The sequence below is a fragment of the Epinephelus fuscoguttatus genome, linkage group LG7, assembly GCF_011397635.1.
Source record: "Epinephelus fuscoguttatus linkage group LG7, E.fuscoguttatus.final_Chr_v1".
In the NCBI taxonomy this organism is placed as follows: domain Eukaryota; kingdom Metazoa; phylum Chordata; class Actinopteri; order Perciformes; family Serranidae; genus Epinephelus; species Epinephelus fuscoguttatus.
In genome coordinates this window covers 30283047-30296756 of record NC_064758.1, presented here as the reverse complement: position 1 = coordinate 30296756, position 13710 = coordinate 30283047, and the positions used below count along the sequence as shown (strand labels likewise).

At 44.7% G+C, this 13710-nt stretch overlaps 1 protein-coding gene across 1 annotated transcript in view; it reads right to left on the bottom strand.

Moving 5' to 3' along the window:
* The window catches only part of plxnd1 (plexin D1), a 101321-nt gene that overhangs the window by 29238 nt on the left and 58373 nt on the right, over positions 1-13710 (bottom strand). The window contains exons 14-19 of the mRNA XM_049581511.1: positions 12543-12648; positions 11024-11163; positions 9288-9467; positions 8826-8910; positions 7169-7438; positions 1101-1250 (exon numbers count right to left, since the gene is read on the bottom strand). Of these exons, the coding sequence (XP_049437468.1) occupies positions 1101-1250; positions 7169-7438; positions 8826-8910; positions 9288-9467; positions 11024-11163; positions 12543-12648 (931 nt within the window). The remainder of the gene's footprint in view (positions 1-1100; positions 1251-7168; positions 7439-8825; positions 8911-9287; positions 9468-11023; positions 11164-12542; positions 12649-13710) is intronic.

Genomic DNA, 13710 nt, shown 5'->3' with positions numbered 1-13710 from the left:
TGCACAATATATTCAAATGTGCCGACACAATGGAAAATGTGTGTTATGTTGATGCCCCTGTCGAATGTGCACACCAATCATCCTCACTGCCACCCATTTGTGTTGTGACATCTCATCTGACCTTTGCCCTGCCTTTACGTCTTCGCTAATTGCCTGTGTTTATTCTCAGACATCCTGAGAGGCAGACAGGGTTGGGTGGGGTCGAGAGCGAGCCACAGGTATACAAGGAGAAGGAGAAGGAGGAGGAGGAGGGTGGCGGGGTGCGTGTGTGTGTGTGTGTGTGTGTGTGTGTGTGTGTGTGTGTGTGTGAAATAAAAGAGCTCTCCTTCTATTTCTGTGTCAAAGTGGCGAAACGGTTCTTACAGTGCAACTCAGCTGACAGACAGAGACAGAGTAGCATATGTTTCTGCGCTATTTCAGCGAACCACTCACAGTCTGGCTGGTATTTAAATATAGATGAGTGCTTTCCCCCCTTAATAACGCCCTATCAGAACGGACAACAACAGATGGGAAACGTGGGTAGAAGGGAAGAGGGTGTCTGGTTTGATCAGGACCGCGCAGCCCTCGACCACGTCTCGATTAAGACCTTTAATTGCGATGGAGGGGAATCGGAGACGAAACAAAAACACAGGCGAGGAGTGAGATCACCGCTGAGTCAGAAGACTTGCTGTGAGAAGATTGCGCCTGTGTGATAGGTGATTGTGTCGGCGATGATAGACGGCCTGATAAGGGGATTAAAGAGATAACGGGGGAAGTGGTAAACATTTCACTGTTCTGCTGTGGCATTGTGGCACCGAGTGACGGCTCACCACCCCCACTAACTGCTGATTCATGGTGGCATGCTCAGAGACTACAAACCATTCATAATGCCTGAAGAGAGACACACATATCACTGACAGTGCATGGACGTGTGCAGATCAAATCTGTTTCAATGAACATCGCAGATGGTCTGGATTCCGACTAAATGTTTGGCTTATGAACGTCGTGTGACAGATGGGTAATATCCTTAAATTTCCTTGGTCTATCCAGCAATATTTTCAACACAGTGTTGTATGTGTTTTTGTATTTTATTGTGGTGTTTTACATGTTTGCATACTTACAGTGACCGGCAGCTCTCTCTCGCTGGTGCCCAGCAGTCCGTTGATGGTGCAGTGGAACAGCTGGTCGTTGTGGAAGCTGATGTTACAGGGATAGGAGCCAATCATCACTGAGTATTCCTCCGGCACCAGCTCCAGATCGCTCGGCCCTTTCTGCGCCAGGAAACGAACAAAAACAGCCGTCAGCCGGTCAGCGGTAAGACAACAGAGGGGCCTGGTTTGAACAGGCACAGATAACATTCATGAAGGCCGCGGCAGCTTTAACCCACACATACTGTACGGGCAGACACATACGCACTTCTCCTATGCGCAGAAACACACACACAGAGAAAGCGAGGTGCGGCAGGCCTGTCACGCAGCTGTCACACAGAGGAAGCCAGCAGAAAACTCATCCAGTTTGGGCTCCAGTTGAGCTTAAAGCAGCAAACATTCCCGCTGCCTCTCTCACATGGCCAGGGAAGTTTCTACAAACAAACCCGCTGACAGTCATCCCTGCCTCTGCCCAAAATAACATTCTCAGGGCCTTTACAGGAGCCTGTTGGAATAAGCTGCACAGCCCTTTTTTTATCAATCCAACTCCATGTCCTAATTCCATGTCAGTCCAAGCCAAACCTCGCACTGCTAATTTCTGTTTTAATTAAAGGGGCACACCACCAATTCTACAACTACAGTTTACTAGTCATGGTGAGTAATCTCAACCTGGGTTTGGAGATTTATAACAGAAAGCCTGTGGGGCATAGAGTTTGAAAGATGTTTTGACAGGGAGGGTTTCATGAGAGTTGCTTGTAAGTTGCATCATGGGAGATGTAGGATCCAGTGTTTTTGGGGCTTGTTGCTGCTGCTAACATTTTGACTTTCTTCACTAAATCACTGGGATACTCCTCCAAAAGAGCCCTGTACCATATTCAGAGTATAAATACAGCAGCAAACACTTGTTTGTTATATAAAGACACAGTGGAGTAATGGCGTCCTGACCAGAGAATGAAGCCATAGTACCTCTGCATGTGTTGTAATCGGAGCTTCTCTGTTTGTTGTTGTGGTACACGGTCTGACTGCACATGCATAGTAATGTGTAGTGCATGTGAGTGCCTATGTGCGTATCCCATTGGCTACCTCATCGCTGTTGCTCTACACTGTGCTCATGCAGAAGTTTACCGCTGATGTCAGTATGGCGTTGTTGTGTAGGCGTAGCGCTCACCCTGTGGTTTCCCCCCAGGTTAAGAATGGTAGCTCTGTCAGCACTGTTAGCATCGTTAGCTGCTAGCCACTAGCTCAACCACCTTTATGCTGAGAGCTGTTTGCATTCATTTCATTCATTTTCTATAATCTCTTATCTAATATCTTGTTAGGGGTGACGGGGGGCTGGAGCCTATCCCAGCATACATTGGGTGAGAGGCAGGATGCACCCTGTACAGGTTGCCAAACTATCAAAGGGCTGACACATAGAGACAGACAACCATTCACACTCACATTCACACCTACGGGCAATTTAGAGTCACCAATTAACCTGCATGTCTTTGGACTGTGGGAGGAAGCCGGAGTACACAGAGAAAATCCACGCTGTCACTGAGGGAACATGCAAACTCTGAACATTGTATAGAGCTCCTTTAATGTCAATGGCGTCAAGTGTCAATGGATTTCTACTTGGCATGTCTCCATATTTAAAGCTATAGTTGGTTACTTTTAATGACTTTAACTCAAATTTGCTGCAACTTATGACTACATTCACAAAGTATTAAATTACACAGATAGTCTGTCTCCTTCTCCTGTTGCCTCTAATGGCCTTTACCAGAATCTACCGCAGTGCACCAAACACAACCAATTAGAGCCAAGGAGTCTCTGAGATTATTGTTTTGGCCTTTCGCCTTTAATGACAGGACAGCTTCAAGTGTGAAAGGGGGGAGAGAGGGGATGACACGCAGCAAAGGGCGGTGAGCTGGAATCGACCCGTGGCTGCTGCAGCAAGGACGTTGCCTTTGCACATGGGGCACCCAGTCTACTAAACCCGCTGAGCTACTGGGTACCCTGGAGCTGTGGAGTCTCTAATGCACCTGTCAATCATGTCAATCACTGCGGTGAACTGTGGTCAAACTGCCAAACTAGGCAGCGCCGATCAAATATGAATCACGATTCTGTTACTGCATCGCCTATTTCTCACCTCAAATGTTTTCGGAGACATATTTTAGTGTACCATTTAGCAACTTGTTGGAAACAGTCCACCGAAGCACAAAGCACCAGCCACACCAATGTTCTCATTCTACAGCTGAACAGTACACTAAATTATGTGACCGCAGTTCACCAGCAGTGATTGACATGACTGACAGCTGCGTTAGAGACTCCTCGGCTCTGACTGATTGTTTGTGTTCACACGCAGTAATACCATCACAGCACTAAGAGGAGGCAGAGGAGTATGATTTTTTTAATTTAGTGCTGTGTGAATATAGTGACAGTTTCAGCAAATATGACAAAAAATATATTTTTTAAAAGTTACCAACTACAGCTTTGATTTACAGAGCATGAGGCTATGGGACTGCTTAGTTTGTTGACTAAACGTTTAACTCAAGGGACACTCACATATTGGTGTTGGAGAAAATTCAGGCTGAAACTTGGCTCCTGTTTTTAAAGGTCTGGTCATGACTGTACTTCCCAAAGTGATTGCTGAGATTAGGGAATGCAACAACAGTCCGAAAATGTGAGAAACAGAAGTACATAAACAGTCAGAGAGGACAAAATGAACCAGGAAGTCGATCTGTAAACTCTGATGGATGTTTCAAGCAGACAATTTGGATAATAATGCCATGTGCCTTTGTTTTCGCTTTAAATAAATTAAGCTGTCCTGGGGGTTTGTTTAAAACCTGTATAATAATCTGACTGCTCTTGTTTCTTGCCCTGTCAAGCTTATTTTTTCGCGACGCTGCAGCATTCCTAGACATCTGCAGCTGACTTGGTATGCACTGTGTTATTATTAATATATAGGAATGATGCCAAACAATACGAAAATAACACCCAATTTGTATGAAGCTGCAATTTTTCTTTCCTTTAATGTAAGAGTGACAAGTGAGGAAGCTTGCGTGTGTGTATGTGTGTGTGTTTATCCCCAGTGTGCTTCCTTGCTTTGATTACACCCTTAGGGCCCTGTCCTGTCCCTACTGCAGGATGCCACCCCCTGGGTCTCTGTCAACAAATGCTTCCTAACACAGACACAACGCGCACTCACAAACACATGCATACACATTACTGATACACATACAGACTTAAATCAGACTATCAAACAAAATATGTTTGAGCATAATGTAAAACTGTAGACATCATATATACAGTGCGACACACTCAAACTCACTGGACCAAAACAATGAATTCTGATGGCCAAAACAGGATGAAAGCAAACAAAATCCACCCACATTCCAGCTCAGGTCCTTAATATAGGATCTGGCTGACTAACAAGCGCCCTATTAAATAAACACACACACATTCTCCCTCCAGCCTCTCTCCCCCCCTTCAAGTCCGCCACAAGTGGAATCCACCTTCCTAAAGAAAACAGGAAACAACCGACGAGTCGCCCTGGCTGAGGCATTGGTTCCTGCAGGGGCCTCATCCTGATGCTCACAAACACATCAAGAGGAAGCTGCATCGTGTTCAAACTTCCCTGTCTGTGCTGTTAGCATGTGAATGTTGTACGGTGTCATAGCCAGCAGCTCTTTTGGGTGACGAATTCATGCAGACAGGTGCTTAGATCAGCCAGACCACGGGAACATGGGACCTCCCACTGAGCTGCCACTGCACCCTCCCCCCTCCACCAGACCCCCAACTGAAATCAACACGTCTCAGCGGACGGGGCCTTTGATGTGCTTTATGTGCCTCTGGTTTATGTGAATATGAATAAAGGAACACTCAGCCTTGTCTGTTGTTCACAGTGGGTGCATTCAGTTTACAGCTGTGTTGCTTTTGGAGGCAAAAAAACCAAAAAACCCGTAGAGAATACCATCGCTTGTTCCATGTAGAGTTTAAATGTGGTGTTTTGAAAGCTGAGATTGTCAATAGTCAGTGTTTTCTGCTGATAGCATCTTGAGGTTTGACTACATTAAAAAGAAGGAGTCTAATCAGTGTTTTTGTCTGATTACAGTTAGCAGCATGGCTCTAGGGGTGGCGATGTCAGCTGCTCTGCCTCTTTGGTCCACACTACTGAACCACTGAATAGTGGTTCAGATGTTGTGCAGACACTCACGGTCCACAGAGGATTTATCCTTGTTTGGTGATCCCCTGATCTTTTAATTGGTGCCACCATGAGGTCAACTTTTTTTTTTCACTTAAATGTCTGAACTATTCAATGGATTGCCATGACATTTGGCGCAGACATTCTTGTTCACCTCAAGATTAATTATAATAACTTAAGTGATCCCCTGATTTTTCATCTAACACCATCATCAGGTCAGTTTGTGGCTTTAAAGCCTCGAGCCTGACATTTCGGCATTTGCCATTTTTGGGGGGCCAGAGGTGACCATGTTTCGAGGAGTGAGGGATGGATCTCATAGAACTCATAGACTGTGGTGAAGCCTCACAGAAAGCCTCTGCGCTCAATGCTTAAATATGCGTGACTTTAAGCCTTCATAAAATGGTAACAGGTGAGTCCTATATAAATTCACAGTCAATAAATTTGCTTTAGAAACCAAAACCGCTTCTGTACCAGGCTGTAAACATGTTTATTTATGCTGTTAAGTTGGACACTTTAACATGGGGGTCTATGGGGATTGACTGGCTTCTGGAGCCAGCCCCAAATGGCCACTAGAGGAACTGCAGTTTTGCGTTGGCTTTATTTTTTAGCCCTTTTTTTTGTCACTTGGTTTCTGGCAAAATACTTTCAAAACTAATGACATTCCCACCAGCCTCAACTGTTATTTGTGATTAATGAAAGTTAGCAAATGTTAGCATGCTAAACTAGAATGGTAAACATCGTAAACATTACCTGCCAAAGATCAGCATTGCCACTGTAATGTACACAGAAATACTAAGGCAGTAATAGAAATTATTGTATGTTATCTTTCTGTGAATTTGAATTCTTAGACTATATTTTTGGGGTTCAATTTTTAAATATTAGTTTATTTGTAACCTCTGTTATTCAAAATTGTAACGCTAACGCTAACCTAAATAGCTAAAGATATTCTATGCCGTTAAAAAAAACAACGCATAGACTCGATTAAATGTAATCCCTTTCAGTCATTACCTATGACCCACTAGAGGTGTGTGGCAGTGTATTTATCTGCAGACACTCTGCTTTCTGTCTGCATAATCTTCTTATTTTGCTGTGTTCATGTCTTTCCCGGGCACAGCACGCAGGTGAGGTCGGGAATTTATAAAAAGGTAGTGACCAGACGCCAGAACCTAAGCAGCAGGCATCCAAGAGGATGCCAAGCAGACAAAGCTGGGGTTGGCTTTCACTTTCATTTGCACTGGCAATACTGTTTACAAACAGTAATTAACTTGCATAGTACACCTTTAAGTAATTCAAAAGGATTAAGATTTGACATGCAAATTAAATTCTTGGGCGGCACGGTGGTGTGGTGGTTAGCACTCTCGCCTCACAGCAAGAGGGTTGCCGGTTCGATCCCGGGCGTGGGAGCCCTTCTGTGCGGAGTTTGCATGTTCTCCCCGTGTCAGCGTGGGTTCTCTCCGGGCACTCCGGCTTCCTCCCACAGTCCAAAGACATGCAGATTGGGGACTAGGTTAATTGGTGACTCTAAATTGTCCGTAGGTGTGAATGTGAGCGTGAATGGTTGTTTGTCTCTATGTGTCAGCCCTGCGATAGTCTGGCGACCTGTCCAGGGTGTACCCTGCCTCTCGCCCGATGTCAGCTGGGATAGGCTCCAGCCCCCCCGCGACCCTCAAGAGGATGAAGCGGTTAGAAGATGAATGAATGAATGAATTAAATTCTTGGTGATATTGCAGACTGTTGCTGCACAGTTGTACTGAACCATATAATTTATAGTGTTTGCAGACAATGCCCACAACATTTCCTGGAAAACAACGTAACACTGAAGCCCTAATCTGAACTTCCTGTCCCAGCAGTCACTCACCGTGATGATGAGCGTCAGCGGCTCTCCTGGGTGGTGTTTTATCAGCTTCTCCTTGTTGGCGGTGAAAAACTGAGGGTCCTCCACATATTCCAACAGGAAGTGACTTTTCTGAGGCTCCCCCTCCTCTTCCTCTCCCTCGCTATCAAAAGTGGAGGGGCTGTCACCTGTGTAGAGGAGTCCATTCAGGAAGAACTGCACTGAGGTCTGCTGGGACTGGCTGGACGGCGGGGATGGGCAGGTGATGGTGAAGGGGGAGACCACTGTGCAGCGCTGAAGGAGGACCAGAGGAGACAAAGTGGTTTTAAATTTCATACCTTCACCTTTCAGATGGTTAATGACATGATCTACATGCAACTTAATTCACCTTAAACTGTCCATGTATGCATCTTTTTAAAGGACTAGTGTGACATTTTGGGAAATATGCGTATTTGCTTTCTTACCTCCGAAGCTCGTTAACTACTGTTAACATATCATACCTTGTTTTGGGAGTTATTTCCATGGCTGTTTCTTGGCCAATATCTGTGACATCTTTGTTTACCATTGTTTACTCTGGACAGAGCCAGACCAGATGTTTTCAGTCCTTATGCTAAGCTAAGCTAAACAGCTGCTACGGCCTTGTTGGCTTAGCCACAGTCTTTTTAGCCTCTCATGTAGCCTCAGGAGGTGAAATACAGTTCAGGTAAGGGGCATGACATTTCCAACACACACTCTAAGTGTTGCACCAATCACAACAGACTGAGTGAGCTGACCAATCAGAGCAGACTGGGCTGCAGAGGAGGCGGGACATAAGCCCAAACACAGAGATTCAGACAGAGGTGCTGCAGCAATGGGCAGTATAAGAAAACTAATGTGTTTTTCTGAACAATAAAACAGCTAAATATATTCCAGTAGACCCCAATATTACAAATACGACCCCAAAAATGGGCATAACAGGACTTCTTTAACCAACAGATTGGTAGAGTGGTATCTATCTTCTCATCTAACTCCCTGCAAGAAAGCAAATATGTATTTTTCCCAAAATGTCAGCGTAATACTTCAAGTGTTTTCTGTTGCTACAAGTGTGATGCCTGAATGACACATTAAAAACATTATTTTTTCCATTTTGTTTTCCTAAAGGTCCAGTGTGTAGGATTTAGGGGGACATAATGGCAGAAATTAAATAAACATTGGATTTATTTGATTTGTGTATAATTACCTGAAAATAAGAATCGTTATGTTTTCGTTACCCAGAATGAGCTGTTTTTTTCTACATAAGGAGCGGGTCCTTGTCCACAGAATCCGCCATGTTGCACCGCCATGTTTCTACAGTAGCCCAGAACAGGCAAAATTGGTGTTTTCGTGTCGACAACTGTAGTTAGCTGTGCCACGGCGAGGGAGCAGTGTTGGAAAACAACTGATTTATTTAAAGTGAAACTGCTTTATTGAGGGATTTTACCGATTTAATTCACCTGTCTGTTTGTTTTGGAGAATAGGAGGCCTCTGCAGATTATTCAGCTCCTGCTAAAAACACTGAAGGAATATTAACCAGGAGTTCACACCAGCACACAAAGTGTCAGTTTTGCAACCTCACCACTTGATGCCAATAAATCCATGTTTAATTATATGGTTGAAAGAGATTTGTCAACCAAAAAAGGAAAAAATACAGTTGATTACTCACTTTTTCTCCAATGTCCAGGACCTCCATGGTGACGCTCTGCACCAGATCAAAACCCTGTCCTGTCACTGTGATGGTCCTGCCACCACTGTGACACAAACACACACAGGGACAGAGAGTCACATCTCAGCCACGACAAAAAAAAGTGTCAGATTCATACTGGTATGCAAATACGTTTGGGACACTGCACCAAAACAAGAGAGAAACAGGGGACCAGATAATAATGCAAAACAGGTCGACTGCAGTGCAAATCCGCACACATGTCATCAAAGACATGCCGCTACGCTGTCACACACATGCTGAGCTATTTAGAACACAATAGGGAGAAAATGCAGCACATCAGGACGACATTACAGTAATGGCTTATGTCAGTGACTCTGGGAGGGGAACCGCAGAGTCCTCCAGCTTGAGAAGTTTAAGACATCTTGGTTTTAATGCATGTAATGTGTGTAGCACTCTACCTACCTGAGGTAGCTCTTTTTGGGGTGGATGAAGCTGATGATGGGGTTCTTCTCGTAGGTGTAGGTGGTGCTAAGCTCTGGATTTTGACAGGGAAGGTTTTCAAACTCCACACACACTGCCACTGGGTCTGTGTGTGCCTGCAGTGCTGGAGGCATGGTGCACTCAATGGTTTCATCTGTTTTCCTAAAATAAAAAAATAAAAAAAAAAAAGAGGTAAACATCGTGACTGAAAATCTTGTGATGTCTACAAGTGCCCAAACCTCAAAAATGTTTCCACTTAGAATCAAAGTTATGTTTATTACAGTTTGGCAAATATTTCAAAATTTGCATTTTACATAACTATAGCTACAAGCACAGCTGCTGACTTTAAACTTAAAACATGACTTGGGCTTAAAGGGGCAGTTCACCAAAAATCAAAAATACATATATTTCCTCTTACCTGTAGCGCTATTTATCAATCTAGATTGTTTTGCTGTGAGTTGCCCAGTGTTGTAGATATTGGATGTAGAAATGTCTGCCTTCTCTTGAATATAATGGAACTAAATGGCACTCGGACAATGTTGTTCAAAGCACCAAAAAATAATGTCTCTTTCCAGAAATAATGACCCGGTTACTTGAGATAATCCACAGACCTTGTTGTGAGCAGGTTCATGTAGGAAATTTTTGTCTACTGAACTGCACCCGCCAACCGTATCACCACACAGAAGGAGGTGTGCATCTACTCATGGATGAACGGCTCGGGCTTGCAACAGTGCGTGACGCTAATGTTAATGGCGTCCTCCTCGGCTGAGCTGTACCGTTAGCTAGCTAAACTTTCGTCTCACCTCAGTGTTAGATGAGTTAGCAGTAGATGCCGGTTTCTGCACAGTGGTTGTCAGGTGTAGTTTGGTAGAAAGAAAATAGTTCCTACATGAAACTGCTCACAACAAGGTCTGTGGGTTATCTTGAGTACCTGGGTCATGATTTCTGGAAAGAGACATTGCTGTTGTGTTTTTCAACAAGCAGAGTGCCATCTAGTTCCATTAAACTCAGAAGAAGGCAGACATCTCTATGGCCGATATCTCCAACACTCTGCAATTCACACCAGAACAGTCTAGATTGTTAAACAGCACTACAGATAGGACAAAATACATGATTTTGGTCAGGGGTTGAACTGTCCCTTTAACTAATATGATTATTAACCTACTTGAGATCTGAAAGCAAATAAATTCATTTTCCTTAACCGCTTATCCTGTTGGGGGTCACCGGGGGGCTGGAGCCTACCCCAGCTGACACTGGGCGAGAGGTGGGGTACACCCAGACTATCGCAGGGCTGACACATAGAGACAGACAACCATTCACACCTACGGACAATTTAGAGTCACCAATTAACCTGTATGTCTTTGGACTGTGGGAGGAAGCCGGAGTACCCAGAGAAAAGTCATGCTGACACAGGGAGAACATGCAAACTCCGCACAGAGGGGCTCCCCAAACGTGGGGTTTGAACCCCCCAACCTGGGTTCAAACCAGGAACCCTCTTGCTGTGAGGCGACAATGCTAACCACATAAAAGTCTTCAAAAACTATCATTTATAAATTATTATATTGAATCATTAGGTCGATGCATTTACAGCACTTTACTGCATGATAGTGCTGTGTTATTTCAGGTTATTTCAGACAGACGTGAGACTTGACCCAGACCTGCCTCAAACACTTAAAAGCGACTCTAGCTAAAAGCAATTTAAAACAAGCAGTACTCACTCTATGATGGTACACTCCAGCGTGTTGTTGACCATGACTCTGACCTGAGAGCCAATGTCCAGGTGTTCCCCCCTGATGACGACCACAGTCCCTCCAGCACGAGAGCCCTTCGTCGGCTCCATAGACAGCAGCTTTGGGACCTGAATACAGACGAGATGATACAACACATGACTAAACAACGAATCAAGTGTATCACTTGACATCTGACAGCGTCTGTCACTGGGAATGACAAGCTTACTCAAACTGTGTTTTGTGCTTTATGATGCTTGCCTTGACACCAAATGAAAAATCTCTCCTCATCCTTTGAGGTTCACATATCTTGTCTTTAGAGATTGGCCGAGACAGCTGCTGACTACAACAGTAAATTAGTGAAGAAAACTGTGAAGACAGCCCACGCTGCAATATGTTAAAGTGCTGCTGAAGCCAACAGGCCTTTGGGCTCAAGCTTGCAGGACAGCTATACTAAGAGGCAATAATGTTCATGCATACACATGAAAAACTGCACACACTGTCACACAAATGCACATGCAAACCTGTATACACGTGCACATACACACAAATGTTCCTGGGGCAAAGATGAATATCGCTGTCCAGCTCTGCAGCTACCAGCATCAGCATTCCCGCTCCCTCCAAACTTTCTATCCCTGCCATGAACCTCGCCTCCAGGGAAACCTCTTATCCTCACTGACAGGATTCACTTCCTCAGTGTGCACGGATGGAGGAGACCTATTGTGCGTTTGTGTGTCAGAGTGGGCGTAAGGAGGCAGATGTTTCCGTCTAAAGGTTTTGAGGAAGGAGATGCAGAAGAGGCACACATCCTGTCTCCAAAACTGTTTTCCCTTTCTCCCACATCTTCCCTTCAACACCCATCGGTGAAAACCTCTCTCACACTCAGAGCATCTCAGACTTGGATAAGGGAACCCGAGAGGAGTTCTCACAACAGCACGTCGTAATGTTTGTTGATCTGGATTTTCTTCATCCTCGTGAATCAAGAGGGGCTTCGAGATCGGGGGTAATTTCTCTGCGGGATGACTCACGGGCAGAGCTGCTCTTAGAAGCCGCTGAAATGATAGGCTGTTCCAGCACTGAATTATGAAAAACTCTTTGTCTATAAACAAAAGAAACAAAGGGCTTACATGGGTATTTCCAATGGCTGAATACTCCAAATCCAAAGGGAGACTGTGTGGGTCGGGGTCAATTAACACAATGCTGGCTAGCCCTCCTCGGCCAGTGATGAATTCAGAGCAAAGGGACATTCCAACAATCGCCATATTTGTTTTTGCTGGCAGCGAGTGCAACATGACAATGGTGCTTAGTTGCAGCTCAGATGAACGTTTGAAGATTCCCACACACTCGCATTCCTCTGAATCATAAAACGCATCTGTTAACACTCAACTGACACACTTGGGAAGGCTCTCCCAGTGGGGAACAAGGAACAAGAGAGCGTAGAAGAAGAAGAATGTGGAGGGAGCGTCGGACAGAGCGGAGGGATCAGCATATATATCTGTAGAATACTCACTAAGTATGAGAAGCTCTCCTTTGACGTCCCCATTCCACTCTGATCCACATCCACTTGGACAATATCAGCCCTGTCATGTGCAGAGTGCCCTGTGACACACACCAGCCTGGGGGATTAGAAAAAAATAGAGTGTGACCTCCTTGTTTGGCTTGTCAAAACATTTTAATCAGACATCAGTTAATAAAACAAAACTGATGGTAATGGATAAGAACACTAAAGAGAAGCATATCATTTCAATTTAATAAAAATCCTCACATTTCAAGTGAGGGGAACCAATATGAGGATGAAGAAAGAGATCTTGATCATGACAGCTAAACAAAGGCACGTAATTAATCTTGGAGAATGGTGCTTATGAACCAATTCATCAGACCATACTGCATTTACATATGGAATCTAATAAAGGCCTCGAGATATCAGATATTAGAAGATGTAAGGTTCAAAGCTCCTCAGACCAGATGTGTCTAACCACAGAGGAGATTAAGAGGCTGCTGAGGCTTGTTCTCTCCCCTCCTGGCTGTGATTAAGCCCTGTGTCATCAGTGCATGCTCTACAGGGACGTCTCATATTAATGACACGGTGGTGTACCGAGGCACAGGGATCTACTGTTCTGGGGCCTCACTGGGATAAATATACCAAGGGGGGGCGACCTTTATCGCCTCACATGATCCCCCTCCAGCTTGACACCCTGTCGGTTTATTTAGTCAGGTGCCTGGTGCTACAGTGGTTATAAATTCTCAGCAAGTGATCGGATGATTGACGGAGGGATCGCCGGGAATTTACATGAGCGGAGGAGCTGTGTTTTATGTAGGAGGACCTGGCAGGACAAACGGTGAGACAAGGCTGGGCTGGACAGATTGGGGCTCAGCTGGGGTCAGGCTGTCAGGTCTGAGGCCACGGCTGACTCAGAAACTTGTATCTGAGTGTGTTTTTAAATGTCAGGCTTTATACTAATCAAACGAACGTAATGTTTTAAACAGACCCTGAACCACTGCAGCATTTAATGAGACCAATTAAAACACGGACTTTCTTTCTAAGCCTGAATAGCTGTTAAAGATATTCTCGCATAACCTGCAGTACGAGCCATCTGTTGATAGCCAGGTCTAAATTTGTGCTCATTAATTACAGGAGCATCAGGTAAAGAAAGTCATTACACTTAAATTACACTCCT